Here is a 21,849-nt window from a genome sequence, read left to right as displayed (position 1 = left end):
ATTACAGTTTAAGTGTATCTACTGATTATACTATATCACTTCAGTCATTTCACTGTCTCAAAATTGATGAAAGCTTTCAAATATCCCTGCAAAGAAACTTCACATTGCAAGTGACATATTTGACACAAGTTCTACTACTAATATATTCCTTTAGACTAGTAGTTTTCAATAGGGGATGACTTTGCCTCCCAAGAGAAGTTTAGCAATGTCTGGAGACTGTTTTGATTGTCTGGACCACAAGCATCTGGTGGATGGAGGCTAGGGATGCTGCAGAGCTTCCTAGAATGCACAGGACAGAACACACAACAAAGAATTATCTGGCCAAAATTGTCCATAATGACACTGGCAATGAACGCTGATTGACACATTACAAACATTTTAAAACAACTAACAAGAAATCAGAAAAAAATAAAATGCTCATATTTACTTGCAATTTGGATTTACATGAAGGTTGATCAGATGAATCTCCACTAAATGATTCTTCGACATAATAATCAATAACAGTAATACATAAATACTGGGGTGGATTTTCAAAAACTGGAGGTGTAATGTATGCATAACTAGAAAGGTTAGAGTCGACCATGCCACACCCTCTTTCAACATGACCATTCTCCTTGGATGAGCTTCATTTCCGATGAGAAGAAAGTGCTGCATTTCCTCTTCTTGTGATTTTTACTACCTTCATTACACAGGAACAATGGAGGAAATCAGCACCTTTGGATGTTTCCTAGGAAAGAATGAAGTCAATCAAATAAGTTGTCTTAACACTAGATCTTAGCTAGATGCTACGAAAAAGGACTGGACACTGGAGATTTTAGTCATGTTTATCCAATCGTCCCCTCTTATCCACAGTTTCCCTTTCCGTGGTTTCAGTTCCCCACAGTCAATTGTGGTCTGAAAAAATTAAACGGAAAATTCCAGAAATAAACAATTCATAAGTTTCAAATAGTGCACTGTTCTGAGTAGCGTAATAAAATCTCATACCGACTAGCTCCATCCCACCCAGTATATGAATCATCACTCTTTCTGGCGTGCCCAGGTTGTATGTGCTACCCACCCATTCATCACTTAGTGGCCATCTCGGTTATCAGATCGACTGTTGGGATATCCCAGTCCTTGTGTTCCAGGAACCCTTATCTTACTTATAATGGTCCCAAAGCACAAGAGTAGTGATACTGGCAATTCAGATATTCTCTTACTGTGCCTAATTTATAAATTGAACTTTACCATAGTTATGTATGTATAGGAAAAAACACAGTATTATACGTACAGGTTGGTACTATCCAAGGTTTCAGGCATTCACTGGGGCTTTTAGAATGTATGCCCTGTGGATAAGAGGGTAGTATTATAATTGGAAGTTTTTAGATATATTTAAATAGGCAAAAATGGGGAGAGAGGGAGAGAAAGAGAGAGAACTCAAGTTTTAGAGTAAAGAATTTCAGTGAGACATAAAGAAAACTTTTGCCTACAAGGTGTAGTTGTCTTTAGATTAGGTTTCTAAGAGGGACTGGAAGATTTTATACATTGTAATTACAATATATGTCTGTATATGTACATATATATGTCTATTTAATACACAATACACATTGTGTGTTAGAGAGTGCACATAATCTCTTTGGATCTTGCAGTAGTCCATGATGGTAGAAATTATAATTATTAGCCCTATTTTCGTTTTTACAGATGAAGAACTAAGACTCAAGTGACTATGCAAGTTCACAGCCAATGATGAAGCTGTTGACCCCAAGATCAGGGCACACATCCCTGCCCCATCCAGCCTTCCTGTTTAAGTATTCACCTGGTCATCTTGACTAAACCCTGCCCTTAGCCCATGACATGGATAATCTACCCAGATTCTTTCCAACCCAGTGATTCCTGAGGTGGGGAGAATATGAGAGGGGGTGGAGATCTAGCAAAGGATCATGTGGTTTTTCACTGACTGGTTCTACATTGTAAAAACAGTCAAGTGAAACCCTATTCTTCTGTGGGAGTTTACCAGTTAATGCAGACTTGGTCTCTAATTATACATTACTGAGAAAATTGAAAAAAAAGTAAAAAATTAGTAGATCCATGAAATGGAAAAGAGAATCTTACAATAGCTCCCTAACGAGTAATAGTTCAGGATGCTGGGCCCAGGTCTAGGCATGTAGAAATTTGTCTCAAAATCTTCTCAACTCTCACAGTAATTAAACAGATACTTTGGGTTTACTTTCCCCTTGTCTTTTACTTTTTTTGAAATAACAATGTCAACATGCTTTTCCATTTAAAAAAATTTTTTCCAACACAGAATTGCATGCACAGCTATTTATGTAGCATGCATTTGCAGATTAAGAGAGTCTAGTGGGAATATTTGGTTTAGACCAATAGGCACCAAAGCAAACCTCTAATGGGCCAAGAGAATGCATCCAATTTGGGCCTGGAAGGAAAAGAGAGGCCCTGACCAAGGCCACATTTTACCTCCCACCTGGTCTCCGCTCTGGTTCAAAGACCTCCTACAGAGATTATGCTGCACATTATTTGCCTTGATGTAAATAGGGGAAGAGCCTATGAAATCTCATAATGATAAGACCCAAAAAGAAAGAAAAAAAAAATTAAAGAAAGTGAAAGAAAATGCAGGAAGGCAAAGGAGATCATAAAAGACTACAACAGAGAAAAAGCTAACAGAAAAAAAGTTATTAGAGGAAAAGGTGTGCATATGAGTGAGAACAAAATTTTCTTTCACATCAAAATTCTAATTTCAATATATTTAAACAGGAAACAATAGGGGATGCAAACAGTTATCCTCTAGAGCTAATAAAAATTTTTTAAATTAATGCTTTATTTCACATGAGGCAGTTGAAAATAAGAAATAGGCCTGCTATCTAATTCTCTTAGCATGCTTTTAGCAGAGCAACGCTTTGAGAAAAGGCAGTTTTAGTCACTCATTATTTTATTCAAAAAAATAATAACATATGTATAAAACTTCAAATGTACTCCAGGCACTACTATATTTGGGGGATGCACAGATTAATAAAACCTAATCCTAATCCTTACAGAACAACCCAGTATAGCCAGGGAAGCCAGCTTGTAAAAACGTCTTTGCAAGGAGCCTTGATAAGTGTTATTACAGAGACCGTCAGAGGGTTTAATAAGAGCACAAAGGATGCAGTGGCCAACACTTCCTGATGGAACTAGGAAGGATGTTACTAAGGAAATGACATTTCATTTGAGGCTTAAAGTTAGTAAGTAGGATATTTGTCATGTAAAGTAGATATAATTCTAGACTGAGAAACAGAACATAACACAGGACACATTTGAAATATTGGTAGGGGCCAGATACTTTTGGATCTTGAATGACAAGGACACACCAAGTACAGACTTCACTTTAAAAATAAGAAGGAATATTAGTCAGTTGTTTTCCCTCACCCCAAAACTTTTTTAAGTAACAACATACATTTTCCTTTAGGGATCTGCTCTTCCTCCAAGCCATGGAGTCTTGGTGAAGGTGACCATCATAGGTCTTCATCTCACCACTTCTGGAGATCTCATGTGACATAAACTGAGCCCGTCACTCTCTCCTGAGAATTGAATCTTGAGTGGAGTGACTGATATGAGTTATTTAGATACTGCCACCCCCACGACTTGTCAGGAGGTACTGACCAAGATCCTTGGTCAGTCAGCTTTTCTTTAATTTCTGTGAATACCAATATCCTTCAAAAAATTCTCTTGAGGAGACCTTCGATTAACCATAGTCAGTATCTGTCATTTTTAATGAATGAATCCTTGGGACAGGAAGTTATTCCAAATTCATAACAAGACAAGGATATGGTCAGGATGGCATTTTTTGGTAGATCATCATGCTAGCAGAACAGAGGATGGATCAGATGATGGTGAGACTGGAGACTGGGAAACTATTGCAGGAGTCTCAGCAAGGATGATGAGAACTTGACCTTGAAAAGTGGTTCTGAAATAGAGTACAATAAGAGAGATATGAAGCAGGTAATACTTATAAAATGTTTCACTGAATGTGGAGATGAAGGAATAGGGGTCACCCAGGGTGAGTTCCAGGGTTCTTGCACTTATGACTAGCTAGTAGCAGTAGCTACAGAAGAAGAAGTTAGGGGCAAAAGTTAGCTCAGTTTGGAATCTATTGTTTGATTTTCTGGTGGGTTCTCCAGATGGGGATGTCTAATGAGAAACTGACTTCCATCTTTGCTAGAGTTTAGATTTGCAAGTCATCGACATATAGTAAGAGCCATGAACATGAATGACAGTGCCCATGGTCAGCCAGGGCTAAGGCAGGACTCTGGAAGGAAGCTATTTGAATAGTCTAAATGTGTTTGTAAATGTGTTTGCAAGGAATTTTATTTTAGAACCTCATGGGCTATACTGAAAGGTTTTTTATAATTTTTTTTCATAAACTATGTGAAAATTCCAAATATTCCTCAGATATTTGTTTTATGAGAGACATCACGGTATATCAGAATGATTCTTAGCTTTGGATTCAAGTCAAAAGTAGATTGAAATTCCTTACCAGCCATGTGACATGAGTCAAGTTATTTTATCTTCTTACGGGTTTGGTTAACTCACATATCAAAATAGGAAGCATAATACCAATCTTATAGAGTTGTTTTGAGGATTAAATAAAATAATCTGTGAGAAAGTACTGGAAACATTCAGAAGCTCCTTTCCTTGCAAAGGATTAGTTCACAAAATGCTGATCTTAAGCCAATGTATTTAAAATCCAAAGGGACTCCACTGTTTCAGCTTGTGGTCCTAATGCATTCTCCTAAAATGACTTAAAACTAAACCTAATCTTATCTTCTTTGTTGATTTGTATTTATTTAGAAATCTTTTTCAAAACCTAACTGTTTCATCTGTATGAAAATGTGTGAATAAGGCCAGCCACTTTCTCAATGATCTCTGCACAAGTGAGAGGGGCGTTCCTAGAATATGGCAATAGCGTTTACTGCCTCATCACTACTTTTAATTTGCAAAATGTGAAAAAGCTTTGAGCCTGTGGAATCTCCACTAGCTTGAGGTAATCATCCTAAATGTACAATTCCAGTACACCTAATGTTTAAAAGCCCTTTCATTTACAAACCCATCGCCTCCCTCTGAACTCCTAACCCAGTGGTTTGCACACCAGCTGCAGAATAGAATCACCGGGGAAGTAAAAATTATAAAAAATAAAAGTAAACCAGTCTCCAGGTCTTATCCCAAGAAATGATGATTTCATTGGTACAGTATGAAATATGGTAAAACTCAAAAACAGCTGCTGGAACCACACACTCAAAAGCTGTTTCATTTTTTCAATCACTTTTTCTCATCTCTTGTCTATTAATTTCAATGTTACAGACCCAGGGCCTTCCTTCAAGTATTTCATGATTTGTGATATGTCCTCTGGATTCATTGAAAAATGAGTCATTCCATATACTTGTGCAATACTCATCCATTTCTTTATCACTTTTAATTTATAAAAATTATCTCTACTTTCCATCCCATCATGTCTTTTTCATTTTGGCACTTATTTTGTACTTATCTACCAGAATGGGGTTTATCATGATGATAAATTATCTCAAAACTAACATATGAGTGGCAGATTTCCTGTCTATGACTCAAGAAACACAGTGACCAAAAATGACCTAACATTACTACTAACCCCATCTATTGGTGATGGGTGCTTTTAATTGCAGCATAATTTCATTCACAGAGTGAGAGTCCATGAATTGAAAATTTATAAGTGGAAACGCTTCTGTGAAATAATGCCATTTTCAGCAACATGGATGTAACTAGAGATGATCATACTAACTAAAGTAAGTCAGAAAGAGAAAGAAGAATACCATATATATCACTTATATGTGGAATCTAAAATATGACACAAATGAACCTATCTATGAAACAGAAACAGACTCAGACATAGAGAACAGATTTGTCGTTGCCAAGGGGGTTAGGGGAGGGATGGAGTGGGAGGCTGGGTTTAGCAGATGTAAGCTTTTAGATATAGAATGAATAAACAACAAGGTCCTACTGTATAGCACTGGGAACTATATTCAATATCCTGTGATAACTATAATGGAAAAGAATATAAAAAAAGAATGTATATATATGTATAACTGAATCACTTTGCTGTACAGCAGAAACTAACACAACATTGTAAATCCACTATATTTCAACTTAAAAAAAAGAAAAGTTTCTGTACCAGATATATAATAGCCACTCAATATATATTAGTTTCTTCTCTAGATTATGCCCTTGCTCCACCCCTCCCTTTCCTATCATTCATCTTTGGATAAAAATGTGCATTAGGCAGACCTTAAATTGTCTAACCTTAAATTCTAAACTCCTGTGGGCTATTAATATTCGGCAATCTATTTCTTCTTTTTTTAGAAGAGAAGGGAGTTTGTATTCATAAGTGGGGATCCTGAGGGTATTCACTTCCCATTTACTCACAGAGACAGTGTTAACAACCCATTCGAAAATGATGATGTTCAATCAGACCAGAATGAGGCAAATGAGATAAAACACTGTGTGAGATGGTTGTGTGTGGGTTGAGGGAGGGATGACGGTTCCAGACAAGGATAGGGTTCCCTGTTTCTCATCATAACTAGGAACCTTTTTGTGTGTTTTACAGGCATCGTATGTTGTGGGTCCTTCCCTCCCCAGGGTGAGGCAGGAACCACAGCTGATTGGAAAACCTGAGTCATTTTGAGCAGCTGCTCTAGTGAAAACCAGGAGAGAGAAAGAGAAGTGTTTCCATTATCACAAACAAACAAAAGGGAGATTGGAGATGAAGGATTACCTCTAAAATATTTCAAAGCTCCAAGAACAAAAAAAAAAAAAAAGGAAAAAAAAAGAAAGAAAGAAACAGGAACACATCCCTTCCACAATACAGAGGGATATAAAGAGCACACCTGAAATGATCTCATTCAAAGCAGTGTGTTCAAGAAAAGAAAGTGTTGGGTTTGGAATTAAAGAGGACCAAACTTGGGTTTCGACTTTAGCCCTCATATTTTGGTGTATTTTTTTTAGAAGTCACTTAATACCTCTGCGAATCAGTTTCTAAGTGAAATGACAATAAATAGACCAGTTCAGCATATTTTTCTCCCATGCAGGCTGTCTGTGTGAAGGACATCAACAGTAAAGACCATGAGCCAAGCTGAACCTTCCTCCATGTTTCTGCCCCTCCTGCAACATGGTGCAAATCTGATGCCCATACGTTTTTACTGCTGGACTCAGAGTCAGTCTAGCCGACTAACGATCATCTGAAGCTGTATCGGCCTCTGTACGCCAACACTGAATTAAATCTTGGAGACAGAGTTTTGGGTGAAGTAGAAAAGAATAGCTTTATTGCTTTGCCAGGCAAAGAGGGCCACAGTGGACTAATGTCCTCAAAACTGTGTGTCCCAACCTGGAGGGGGCAGTGAGGAGTTTTATAATAATGGTTCAAAGAGGGCATGATCCACTCCTGAACATTTTTCTGATTGGTTGATGGTGAAGTAAGTGGGAGTCAGAATCATCAACCTTCTGGTTCCAACCAGTCTGGGGTCTACGTGCTTGTGGGCAGCATACAGTTAACTTCTCCCACCTGGTGGGGGTTTCAGTATCTGTAAAACAGCCCAAAGATATTGTTATGTGTATCCCTTGAGGGGGAACCTGGACCCTGCCCCAAGGCTGCATTATTGTTTCTTGACTCCTCCTCCATTGTCTCTGCATCCCCTCTCTTCCCTGATTAATAAATGCTTGAACCTGTCCATTGGAACTCAGGGAAGGTCATGGAGGCTGAATGAAGCCTATTTCCTGTAATCAAGAAACAGGGGACACAGAATGCCTTTTGTGCCCAGGAGCCCCACAGGGTCCTGCTTGGTATCACATCTGATGAATTTGTATCAGATTCTGTCTTATATTTTTATACCCCCAAAGCAACAAAATCTTCAGCATTATAAAGTCTAGTTCAGTCGTGTAAAATTCACACCACCAAATAGCTCTCCTAGCTTCTGTGTCTAAAATAATGACATTCAGCTTATTTTATAGCTGTCCACAATAATATATTGGTACTTATGTTAAAAGGTTCCTTTTAGACAATTTTTCAAAACAACTCCTAGTTTGAGTTTGAGACATCACTTAGATAAAAACTAGTTGCAGATTTTTAATAGTAATTTTTTGGCTTGCCTGCCCTTCTATGTGGTGGAAGTTGGTTATTCCACTTACATTCAGGCACCCAGATGCCTACAGTATCATGAAGAAGGGAAAAAGAGAAAATTGCTTTATACTGTATGACAATATTGAGATTGACTTATGCAATTTTAAAAGTAAAGGGTAAAGTTTTCTGGAATTCTATTGCTTTCTCTAAAGGACCAACCAACCAACAGAGACCATTCCCAGGAAAATGATATGCTCAGATGATTTTAGATCAGATTATTTAGGAATCTCATTCCTCACATGGCTTCATTTATTGGCTATGATGCCTTTTGAAATCTATATCCCCATCTAAATTTTGCTTCAAATTCCTCACCCACATTTTAACTGTATACTGGATACGTCCACTTAAACATCTCTCAGTGATCTTAAACTCAACATTTGTAAAACTAAATTTACCTTCTGCCTTTTCCATTTCCCTCTCTTTTTGTCTCCATTCCCACCCACAACACACACACACAAACACACCAAAATACACACACACTCTTTCTATGTTCCAATATTTGTCAGAATAGGCTAGCCTTATTCTGTATGAACAAACAGTCCCAAAATCTCAAAGCATAACATATAAAGTTTATTTCCAGCTCACACAAAGTCCTCTCTTGACTGGGCAACAATCCAGAGCAGCTGCCCTCCACGGCGTGACTCAGCTGCTTTGATTCTGTGGCTCTACCATCTCCACATATGGCCTCCCTGCTTCCAGAGCAGCTGCCCTCCACGGCGTGACTCAGCTGCTTTGATTCTGTGGCTCTACCATCTCCACATATGGCCTCCCTGCTTCTTGCCAAAGAGGAAGAAAGAGAGGAGAGGATGGCGCCAAGCTTTCTGTGGCTTCATCCCAGAAATAGCAGTCATCACCTCCACTCACATCTCATTAGCTGGTGATGGTTACACGGTCTCTCCTCACTGCAAGAGTGTTGCCAAGTCTAGTTGTCCACATGGCAGAAAAAAGGAACAGGAAATAAAAACCACACAGCATCGTCTTTAACTGAATGTCCAATTTCAGATTCCCAGGCCAGAAACTATGACTTCATCCCGTTTTCTCCATCACCCCCACACTCCATCCATGCATAAGTGAATACCATTAATTTTGCTTTCTCTATATCTCCTTAATCAGTCCACTTTTCTTTATTCCCCCACTTAGTAAATTCAAACTCATATCACCTCTGTCTTTGATGACCACAGCCACTTTCTCACAGGGCTCCCTGCCCCCAGTATTCTCTCCGTTCAATTCTCTACACAGCAACAATGGTGATCCTTTAAAAATACCAACATGATCATGTTGACTTAACCTCCAGCTTAAAATCCTTCAGTAGCTCCCGTTGCTTTAAAACAAAATGCCCAAACCTGCAAATATGATTTATAAGACCCTGTATTACTTGGTATGTGCTTACCTCTCTAACTGCACCTTTTACAAATTCACTCCTTGTAGTGGGTGCGGTGCTGTGCTGCTCGGAGCCCCTACAAACCCCAGGCCCTTCTCTCGAGTCACTAGAAGGTAGCCAGCTAACTGTTCATGGCTGAAACCCTTTTCCAGAATTTCCTTCTACCAAAGTAAGCTGCCTCACCCTAGTTTACTCCTTCACTGCCACCCCACTCCCTGGGCAACATTATCCAAGGTCAGTGGAAGATACAAAGACCCTCTCCTTGCTTCAATCTGTGATACATTTAAAGAGCCATCCTGGTTCTAGAACTCACTCTGTGGGAGCCCGAGATCCCTGTTGTAACTTCATCACATCCCAACTTCTCCCGCTGCCCAGTCCTGCCTCCCTCCCCCTCTGACAGGTGCTGTCAACTGAACACACTTTCCAATAACCTCCTACGCTGACTTCGCTGTCCTCGACTCCATTTCTGGGGGAACCTAAAACGTGCCTCAAACTCTGTGCTGCAGCCACCTGAAATACTCACAGCACCTAGAAAAGTCCTTCTAGACCTTTGCTCATGTGATGGCTGAGGCCTGGAATGCCAATCCCACCTCCTTGATTTTGCCTGATCTACATATCCTTAAGGACGTTAAGATCACATCAAGTCAACAAAGAACATCACAATCTAAAGAAGCCCTCTCATCAAGTCCATACTGAGTTAAGGGATATATATATTTCTTTCTGCCCTCAAAACCCTACCTACTGTATAGCACAGGGAACTTTACTCAATATTCTGTAATAACCTATGTGGGAAAAGAATCTGAAAAAGAATGAATATATGCATATGTATAACTGAACCACTATGCTGTACACCTGAAACTAACACAATATTGCAAATCAACTATACTCCAATAAAATTAATTTTTTAAAAAATGAACTTACCCAGACTCTGAGCAATGCAATCTTATCAAATTGCATTGTAGTCCCCTGTGAAGTGGGGTCCTGAGTACTCTCAGATATACAGTGAAAACCATTTGGAGTGACAGGATGGACCTCCCATAAAATCTGTGATCCCAGCTATTGGCTCTGGGCTTGAAGCTCAAATACACTGTTTTTTTTATTCTCAACATAGCCCTTGCTAGCACCCTGGGCCCTTAGCAACTTCTTCTGACCTGGGAACCTCTGAATCCTCAGAACTTTGCATGGGGGCCTTGGGGAGACAGAGATCTCCCTGGATTCCTCCTATTGCACCTCTACCCCTTCACTTATAGGGCATGTGGATGTGGTAGCAAGCTGAAGGCTAGGATTCATCCAGAGATCTTCAGCCTCTCCCATGTTACATCTTTCCCTTCTCTTGTCTCACCAACCTCAGGGGTAGCAGCTGGCTTTCTCCATCTTCCCCCAGTACCCTGAGATTTTCTCTGCTTCTTCAGTGAATCTTCCACTTATCTTTGGATATGCTAAGGACATAGAGCAGGACCCTAGGGAGTCTTCTGGGGCAGACCCCTCCCTCATATCCTCTGCTTTAGCTCCTCTCTGAAGTACCCAGATAATAGTATCTGATGCACATTTCCTGAGTTGTTTTACAGATACCAAACCCCCAGCAATTAACTACTTGATGATCATGAGCACATAGCCGCTAGACCTACTGGAGCCTGAGGATTGATAATATTAACCCTTGTTACCTCACTATGAACCAATCAGAGAACTGTGCACTAGCTGACCACTTACCATGGGACGCCCTTCCCTCACCTGACCTTTAAAAATTCTTGCTGAAACCCATCAGGGAGTTCATATGTTTTGAGCACTTAGCTGCCCTGGACTCCTTGCTTGGCACCTGCAATAAACACTGCACTTTCCTTCATATCGACCCAGTGTCAGTAGATTGGCTTTACTGTGCATGGGTGAATGGACCCAAGTTTGGTTTGGTAACAAAGGAAAATAAAGTAATTTAGAAAATCATTTTCTCTCTCTGTTGCAGAGCTACCAACTACCTACAAAGGTCAAGAAAGCCAGCTTTAAAATTTAAGACCAATCAGTGGCCTCTTTTTTAAGCAATTTCTTCCTTTCTTCCTTGAAACAAGAAGCCTGGAGGCTCAGCTTGAGCTGCAGAAGAGCTGCAAGGAAACACATTCAGGAAGGATATGAAAATGTGTGGGTTTCATATTTGCAAAAAAAATGTCCCACATCACATTTATTCATGTGTCTGCTGCTCCAGAGTATAAGTGTCCTGTCAGCAGTAAGTATTTTTATTTGTCTTTGCAAATTCAGTGACTAATAAAGTGCATAGTACATGGCAGGTGTGCAAACATTATTTGTTGAAAGACATTCAGAGTATCTCCACCTCTGACTTCAAGTCTATTACAATATTTCTCCTGTTCTGAAGAGCTCCATCTTCTATCTCTTTAAACTCTTGCTTCTTCTCTTTTATTTATTTTTTTTTGAAAGTTAGGAACTGCGTACAATTTTATTTTGTATTGGAGTATAGTTGATTAACAATGTTGTGTTAGTTTAAGGTGTACAGCAAAGTGATTCAGTTATACATACACTTGTATCTGTGCTTTTTCAAATTCTTTTCCCATTCCCTGTGCTATACATTAGGTCCTTGTTGGTTATCTATTTTAAATATAGCAGTGTGTATATGTCAATCCCAAACTCCCAGTCTATCCCTCCCCCCCATTTTTCCCCCCTATAACCATAAGTTCATTCTCTAAGTCTGTGAGTCTGTTTTTGTTTAGTAAATAAGTTAATTTGTATAATTTTTTTTAGATTCTGCATATAAGCAATATTTGTCTTTGTCTGACTTACCTTCATTTAGTATAATAATCTCCAGGTCCATCCATATTGCTTCAAATATTGCCTCTTCTCTTTTAATTTCAGTTAAAATGTATACTCTGAGATACTGGTCTCCTCCATTTTCACCAGTAATCCACACATTTGGATTAATAAGAGAAACAGGCTAGATCCTTGTACATATAGTAAATATTTGCACTTGTGGTATACATTCAATGTATTTATTTTTTGTTTATTAATAATTTATTTTTTAATCTTCTTTAACTATTGCCCAGACTCTAATCTCCTAAAGACAGAAAATTATTTTTTATATCACTTGTCTTTGACTGGTATAAATTTTTTCTGCATACAATAAAAATAATGTTAGCCAGCACACAGAAATATATAAGTAAAGGAGTTAGACTTTAGAATCGTAAATAACTTCAAGATATTGATTCCAATTAGGGGTTGAGGCACACATGAATTTCTAAGCCTGGCTAAGGCTACATAGCTGTAACAATCAAAATAATAGATAACATTTCTTGAACTATTACTCTAAACCAGACCATGTATTAATAATTTTACATGTACTACTTCACAGCATCTTAGAACGTTACTACTGGAAAGGTTACTATCTTACAGGTGAGTTTAAATAACTTGTTCAAAGTCATACAGTTGCTAAGTGTCAAAATCATAATTCAGATTAAGACATTTTAGTCTATAATCCATGATTTTAAATATTACAATACAACACTGACTACTTTCTGCATATCTGAGGAATCTTTCTGTTATTTCTATGAAACACACTTTCTACTCTACACACTAGTTTTCTAATGTGATGAAAGGGTTATGGTTGTTACGCAGTGAGGCAATTTAAATGGACTCTAAGAGTATGGTGTTTGAACCCCAGTTTGAGTCCTCTGCTTTAAACCCAGGCAATCTCTTCTTAGGGTGTGTTTTAATGAAAGTTCCCCCAAAATGTTCCAATTTATTCTAACAAACCACCCTCCTTAATAAGTCTAAGCTAAGCTAAAAGTAATCTGGAAAACCTATATCTGAATATAATTAGAACATGGACATACTTATTAATACTTATTAGGAGTAAAGGCTGCTGCAGGAAACATATGTACACGGAAATCTTTGAAAAGAGATCTTTTGTCTCTAAGCGCTGCTGCGGCCACCCAAGCAGCTGCGGCTGTGAGTTTTAATATCACTATCAGTCAGTTAAACTTCTTTTGGTTACATGTAACAGAATGCAACTTGAACTAATGAAGGTAAAAATAAGAACATCATTGGAAGGGCACATGGAGAGCTAATGTAAGCAGGGAGGCAGGTGCCACTTAGGAGTCAGTGGGAACAGTGGCTGCAAAGCCAGAGGGAATTCAGATGAGTCCCTCTCATCTATATTTCCCTCCATGCCTTTCCTTCTTTTGACTCTCATTGCAAATCACATTTCTGTGTTTATCTGTATTCAGTGTGGAAAAGGACCCTGAAAGCTTCTGAGACAATTCAACATCCAGCCACCTACATAGGAGGTGAAATTAATTCTCTCATGTCAAAATCCAAATTTGTGGGGAAGAAACGTATTAGTCCAGTCTGAAACATGTGCTCATTATGACCAACTAGATGTGGATTGAGCTCTATTCTTGAGCTGGGGTTTTGTTTCTGTACAATTGAACTGGGAGTTGGGGGCGTCATCACAGTTGTATGTGCACCAATGCCCCTGCAAGAACTGTGTAGGTAGAAGGCTGGGAGTTCCTAGAAAAAAAGAGTATGGGGCTTCCCTGGTGGCGCAGTTGTTGAGAGTCTGCCTGCCAATGCAGGGGACACGGGTTCGAGCCCTGGTCTGGGAAGATCCCACGTGCCGCGGAGCGGCTGGGCCCGTGAGCCACAATTACTGAGCCTGCGTGTCTGGAGCCTGTGCTCCGCAACAAGAGAGGCTGCGATAGTGAGAGGCCCGCGCACCGCGATGAAGAGTGGTCCCCGCTTGCCGCAACTAGAGAAAGCCCTCGCACAGAAACGAAGACCCAACACAGCCATAAATAAATAAATAAACAAATACTTTAAAAAAAAAGTAAAAGTCTATAAAAAAAGAGTATGTGTTGGGTAATTTAATAGATGTTCACCTCAAACAAGAAAGGTGGAAAGCATAGCTATAATTCTCAAACTTGTTTGTGTATGTCATAGACTTTGAAGAATAAAAGAATCACAACCTCAAACACCCATGAATGAGCATATACATGGTGTACACCTTCCTGTATCTGATGCAGAGATTGGCTGAGTATGAGTGACGCTAAAGGAAAAATAAAGGACAAAGACGCTTAATGGGACTTGTTCTTGGTAATCCGAAGGAAGGCACAAGGAAACTAATCTTTACTGTGTAGGGTACAATATCAGCTCTTTTCACTTATCTCATTTAATCCTCACAGCAATATTTTTATGTATAAAGTGGTCTATAGTTTCTCCATTTAGCAGATGTGAAATTACCTAAAAGAGGTAATAACTTTCCTAAAATCAATTTTTTTTATTATAAATTTATTTATTTATTTATTTTTGGCTGTGTTGGGTCTTCGTTGCTGTGTGCCGGCTTTCTGTAGTTGCGGTGAGCGGAGGCTACTCTTCGTTGCAGTGCGCGGGCTTCTCATTGCGGTGGCCTCTCTTGTTGTGGAGCACTGGCTCTGGGCATGCAGGCTTCAGTAGTTGTGATTCACGGGCTCAGTAGTTGTGGCTCACAGGCTCTAGAGCACAAGCTCAGAGAAATGCACACAGAAATGCATTTTAGAATAAGAAAGGAAACAAAAATTCAAGCTCTGAAGAATTTGGGTAGCAAAATATAAAATACAAATAATATAGTAAATCATATAGATGGAGAAAACATCAGGGAAAGAAGGAAAGGAGAAAAGCCTTAGTTAATGAAAAAGCTCATGATCTGGGAATATAAAGGCAAGACTGACCGTGTAGTGATGGAATCTGTAAGACATGCTTGGTAACTAGCTCAGGATTTCCGCTGATCATTGCCTAGGAAAATCATGTCATGTAAGTCAGGACTTGGACAGCCAGCCAGCCTGGTTAATGAATAGTCTGCTAGTGAACTCTGAAGCTCTGACCACAGTTCCCTTGGCCTAGTGGCCAGGGTTAACAACCTCATTCAATCATTTTTGCTTAGTGAAACATTATCTGGTACATATTAATCAGAGAATCTCTGAGTATAAATTCCAGGAAGATTCTGAGCTATCACTCAGGGAGGGAAGGGGTAGAATCCTCACTTCACAGACGAAGAAACTGAGGCCCAAACAGAACCATTGACTCAGCCACACTCACACCAAGTGTCAGGGGTAGAGCCACTGTCCTACCTCCTACCAGCCCACCGAGAAGGGAAAGCGCTGAGCCTAAGGCAGGGCCAGTGTGTCCCCAAATAGAGGACGAGTCCATGCTGGCAGGGGAAGGGCCCTGGATCTGAGGTCAGAGGGCACAGTCCTCAAACCAGCCACTTCAAGTATAAAGCCAGTTATCAAAACACAGCTCAGAGCCTCCAGAGGTCCTCAGCCTTAATGAAATAGTCATGTTCAACTGTTGTTCGGTTCTGAGAATAGTCTAATGTTCTTATTTTAGGAAAAACAATTGGACAGAAGATTTCAGTTCACCAAGGCTGATCTCCTCCCCAACACAGGGACTGTGGCCCTATGGTGATCTAGTCTTTCAATCCCCTCCTGTGATGGAGCCTTTTTACCCCTCTTTTCTGAAACTTTTTTTAATTAAAATTTTTAACCTTTTTTTTAAATTGAAGTATACTTGATTTACAATGTTTCAGATGTACAGCAAAGTATACATATACATTTTTTTTACTTTATTTTCCATTATAGGTTACTACAAGATATTGACTGTAGCTCCCTGTGCTTTACAATAGGACCTTGTTGACCACCTATTTTATATATAGTAGAATGTATCCGTTAATCCCAATCCCTTAATTTATCTCTCCCCCCCTCCACCTTTCCCCTTTGGTAACCATAAATTTGTTTTCTATGTCTGTGAGTCTGTTTCTGTTTTGTACATAAGTTCATTTGTATCATTTTTTTAGATTCCACATATAAGTGATATCATATGATATTTGTCTGGCTTACTTCACTTAGTATGATAATTTCTAAGTCCATCCTTGTTGCTGCAAATGGCATTATTTCATTCTTTTTATGGCTGAGTAGTATTCCACTGTGTGTATGTACCACATCTTCTTTATCCATTCATCTGTCAATGGACACCTAGGTTGCTTCCATGTCTTGGCTATTGTGAATAGTGCTGCTTTGAAACTTTTAATAATACAATGATACATGAAACCATGAATGCCCTTGCACTGGCGCTAACTCAGCCCTCCAGTTCCACACTGAGTAAGCCAAAACGTAGTTTAGTGTCAATTCAGGTTGATTCATAGCCTTCAGCTCATTCTCCCCAATTTTTTGACTCGGTATGTAATTTAGTTAAAATGAGAGACAGAGAGGTAGAATGAGAGACTGTCATTTGTTGCAAGTTCAGGTTATTCTAGGTTCACTTTGGATGCAAATGTTTGGTTTTAGCTTTGGTTTGGTTTTGCTTTTCTGATGTCACTCGTCCTTAAATAGGTTCTGCAAAGAAAGGGCTGAAGTTTAAATACCAGGAAGACTCAGAAACCCTTTCCATGGTTCCTAGAATGCACCCTTCTCATCTGTGCCCCCAATGCCTTTACACCTGCAGTGCCCTCTCTGCTAATCCATCCATCCTCCTTGGCCTTGGTGGACTGTACTTCATCCTTCAGTCTCAGCCTCACCTCCATTCCTCAGTGAAACCACACCCCATTCCACTGCTAAGCACTCCATGGTAACTTCTGTCTTTCTGCGAGTCTGCAAGCAGCCAGAGAGTCCAGAGGGAACTGCAGCCCAGCTCGGCACACTGTTTGGCACAGAGCAGATGCTTGACAACAAAAAAAAATTGTAAAATAATAGAATGAATCAATTGATTAATAAACCCCAAACCCATCCTCCTTGAAAGCTGCTTTTGCTACCTTAGTTAGCCAGAAATCTTTCCTTAGGTGAAGAATATTTGACCCCAAGGAGGTCTAGTAATGATGTGAGTTTAGTCATGTCAATTAACATCTTTGTGCCTCAGTTTTCTCATCTGTAAAATGAAAATAACAATAGTAAATGATGACATAATACAAATAAAGAAGTTACAGTAATTCTTGGGGTATAATAAGAACTCATTTAATTTGAACTATTCTTATTATTGTGAAGGTAGTAGTATATCGATGGATGATTATATGGGTGATATACTTAGGGTGGGTGGATTATGGATTGTGAAACAGCAGCACACCACCCAGCTCTTTTTCCATTCTCAGCAGGCCCCAGGCATCTAGATTATTCCAGTTCCCATACATTCTCCAAGAGATTTGAAACAGAAATCAGTCCTTTGAGTAGCCCCACAAAAGTCAGAATGTTGGCTATAGGTCCAGTATTCTTTTTCCATCTCCAGGGAGAAGCCAGGAGTTGAGAGTTTTCCTCTCAACAACGTGGCACTACCCCAAGGGTAGGGATTGTTATAAGTAGGAGACATGAATTTTCCTACTGGCTTTGATGCACCCGGTTTTGTGCTTGCCTGGAGTGTGGGAGCCTCTTAACTGGCTTCTAGATCTCTCACAAAGAGAACTGGTCCCTGTATTGTTATTGAATCAGTGTCTCCATGGCAGGAAGGAGGAAATAGGGCTTCCTACTGTAACCGAGAGAGACCATATGAGGCCTTCCAAAATAGACCCCCATGTCCTCCGCCTGCCTTTTGTCTGTAGAAAAACTTTAGTCAAAGAATAAATTTAATCAGAGAAGTGAGAAAAGGCAGAAAGAAAGGAAAACACTCAAGCAAGACAAAATAATAATACTTTAGCCATTAAACAAAGTCAAGGACCTTCAGTTCCTCCTCAAGGACTATAGATAATATTCTGAGCCATGTCTTTTGAGTTGTTTTGCAGATACTGAAACCCTCACCAGGTGGAAGAAGTTAACTGTATGCTGCTCACAAGCACGTAGACCCCAGACGGGTTGGAACCAGAAGGCTGATGATGCTGACTCCCGATTACCTCACCACCAACCAATCAGAAGAATGTCCACGAGCTGATCACACACCTCACAAACACCCTCGCTCATCCTGTCTTTATAAATCTTTCCCTGAAAGCCTTCAGAGAGTTTGGGTCTTTTAAGCACTAGCTGCCTGGACTCTGCTTGGCGCCTGCAATAAAGCTATTCTTCTCTAATTCGCCCAGAACTCTGTCTCCGAGATTCAATTTGGCGTCGGTGCACAGAGGCTGGGTTTTGGCATCGCCACTTCGCCATCTTGCTGACTTCCCCCCACCCCATTGTGTCTCTTTCTAAGAGCTAAGTAATTCTTACTAGAAGACCCTGAGCAGATTTCCTCTTAAATTTCATGGACCAGAATTAAGTCTCTTCTTACACCATCAATGACAGTGGGTTCCAATGGCACTAGGAACTAGAACAAGTAAGTTTTAATTTTAGAAGCAAAATATTGGGAGAACTTTTCTGCAGAAAAAAAAATAGTGGTTTTTAGAAATTGGGATGAAGGAAAGATGCAGTAGAACACAAAAGGTGTCAACATTTCAGGAAGACTATGTTTTGTGAAGCCTCTACCTATATAAGCAATTTGAGTCAGCAGAAATCAGCCTGTCAGCACCAGGCAGAGGTCCAATCTTGCATGATTCTGGGAAAGAAATAACACATAGGGCAGCCAGAATGATCCATTCACCAGACCAATTTCCTAAAACTGGGGCCTGGCTGCAGAACCATGGGACAACCCTCTAGGCATAAATCTCTATGCATCTTAGAGGACCTAGCTGCCCCAAGTATGATGTAGATGGTTGAGATACCCTGAATGGGAGATGCAGGGTCTAGCTAGAGCCTATGACGTTTCCTACCCAAACTCAGGATGCCCCATTTGGGTGGTGGTGTTGACCTGTACTCGTTCCAGCAACTAAAGAGGGGTCCAGACATTTTTGAAGAAAGCACTTCAAAACTCAGCCACCCCTAAACTGCAGATTCCAGAGCATCAGCCCCAGTTGCCCAGGGATAAGGGGAGTACAGGGGATCTGGGTTGATTTAGACAATCAGAGAGAATGGTCCTTGGGGAGGAGGAATAAGAGCACAGAGGAAAGTGTTGTCCAAGAGCTAACTTGCAATACATCAGGGCAGGAGTCATAACAGGTTTCATCTTGAACGTGAACTACAGCCATTGGATTATGGCTGCCTGGACCTCTGTGTGGGAGATTCTGAACCCAAACCTAGACTCCGTAGCTCAAAACCATGATCAGGAAAGGATTCTTCATGAGTACTGGATGGGGGTTGGGGAAACTGATGTCAGATGTTTTCCACTCTGGCTGAGAAGAGTTGTCTCAACCCCTTACACCTTGGATCTCTATAAAAGCTTACATAAACCATCATATTGGTACTCATTGGTTTGTATTGAAATGTTCAGGAGGAAGTTTAGATTATTCTAGCGCCATCAGAATGGAAAAAAAAAGAATGCTTATAACTCAGCTGCTAGTGATGAAGTACAGTGCATCTATTAGTGTGTGTATAGGTACGTGAGGGAGAGAATGTGTGTGTGTGTGAGTGTGCATGTGCGTGTGTGTGTGTGTGTTGTGATGTAAGTTTGTAAGTTGAGAAGCACTCAGAAACTGGAGAATTGTGATTGGATTAAAAATGAAAGATTGATTTGACACCCCATCTGCCTTTGTTCCCTGCCTACCCTACTCCCATCCCCGAATCTGGTGATAGTGCTAACAGGCTGTGACACTGCTAATGCCCAGGGCCTGAGATGTTGGCTTAATCAGCTTTCCTCTCCTGAGAGCTGACTAGGAACTGTCTGCCAGGAAAACCTTCACTGAAGTTGTGTGTGGACTGGCCCTGACAGCCAAGGACACTCTTCTCAGGAAATATTTGAAACTCACTCCCCAGGGCAATTCAACAAAGCATAACCTTATCAGGTGTACAAAGCATATTTTCTTAGTTAAATTCTGTCTCCAGGCATATATGGAAGTAGGATGCAAGTTGAAAGGACTATTCAGTCAGCTGCAGGTTTCCATTTATATTTCCTATTAATTGTAGAGATAAATCACTTACTACTCAGGAAACGGCCTGACATGAAATACTGGTAATAAGCCTAAAAAGGTATCTTATAAAACAAACGTGACTTTGGGTTTCACAACTGACAGGCAACCTCAGCTTTGGATATTCTGCTCCATTTAAATCTTCTAAAGGAAGCACACCTCTCACATAACCAGTCAATAGAAAGAGAAAAGTTTTTTGGGCGTTTTTCCAGATAGTCAAGTGCATTATTTTTAACATCTTTATTGGCGTATAATTGCTTTACAATGGTGTGTTAGTTTCTGCTGTATAACAAAGTGAATCAGCTATTCATATACATATATCCCCATATCTCCTCCTTCTTGTGTCTCCCTCCCACCCTCCCTATCCCACCCCTCTAGGTGGACATAAAGCACGGAGCTGACTCCCTGTGCTATGCGGCTGCTTCCCACTAGCTATCTATTTTACATTTGGTAGTGTATATATGTCCATGCCACTCTCCTACTTCATCCCACAGCACTTTTCACTGTTTCTCCCCATACTCTGAGACAGAGTGAAAAGCACAGGTCCCCTTCACCATAGCTTATCATTCAATTCATAACCACAAATTGAGACTCCCAAATGGTTCAAGTCTAAGGTCAAGTCTCCCCCATCCCCTTTGCTGTGTAGATTAGCCCTGGGGCTTGAGATCACAGTTGCACCAGATACCTGAATATGGCAAATTTTCTAGCATAGGGGTCCCTAGAGTTAAGGGATCAGCCCCTCAGGGAAGCGTCAGGTCAGAGCCTAGGATGAGTTTCAAATTCAGGTTGCTAATCTGAAGGGGGCCTGGCGATGAGGGAGAACATGACAGAAGAATGTTTTTCAGTCCCATCACCATTATTATCCAAAATTTTGCCTCTCTATTGGTACTGCCATGAAGCATGCTTTCAGCTAAATATTGCACAGGGATTTCTTTTTTTCCGTTGGGTTGAATCTTTCACTGTTTTCATTTTAGAGATTCTGTTCAGTATCAGAGTCACCATCTATAGCCCCCTGGAAAAATTTTGTCTTTTATTTACATTATTTACTAAGCTTCCTCTGCCTGTTGTATAGTTTCATTTTTTTAAAATTTATTCCCAGAGTTTTCAGTTAAGGAAAGTCTAGACTCAGGTGCCTAAGTGATATTGAACAATTCCAAATAAATCCATTAGAAAACCTTTATAAAAATAAAATGCGTTCATTAAAGTATAAAATAAAGAAAAAGGATTTCTAGTCAAATATATTGAGAATAATATGTTCTAAAGCATGAGGGAAATATAATTTTATGACATACCACAGGAATATGTGGAAAGTCCCCAAAATGTAATATATATATATATATTTTTTAACAAATTCAGTAATATTTCCTAATTATTATTTAATTATTCTAAGGCCTCTAGACT

At 39.9% G+C, this 21,849-nt stretch overlaps 1 protein-coding gene across 1 annotated transcript in view; it reads right to left on the bottom strand.

Moving 5' to 3' along the window:
* Window positions 1-774: 774 nt before the first annotated feature.
* The window catches only part of MLIP (muscular LMNA interacting protein), a 171,290-nt gene continuing 150,215 nt past the window's right edge, over window positions 775-21,849 (bottom strand). The window contains exon 14 of the mRNA XM_061197454.1: window positions 775-894. Coding sequence (XP_061053437.1) covers window positions 775-894 — 120 coding nt within the window. The remainder of the gene's footprint in view (window positions 895-21,849) is intronic.

This window comes from Eubalaena glacialis, chromosome 7 (assembly GCF_028564815.1).
Source record: "Eubalaena glacialis isolate mEubGla1 chromosome 7, mEubGla1.1.hap2.+ XY, whole genome shotgun sequence".
NCBI lineage: Eukaryota > Metazoa > Chordata > Mammalia > Artiodactyla > Balaenidae > Eubalaena > Eubalaena glacialis.
Note: the sequence above shows the minus strand (reverse complement) of the source record. Positions and strands in the feature narration are given on the sequence as shown.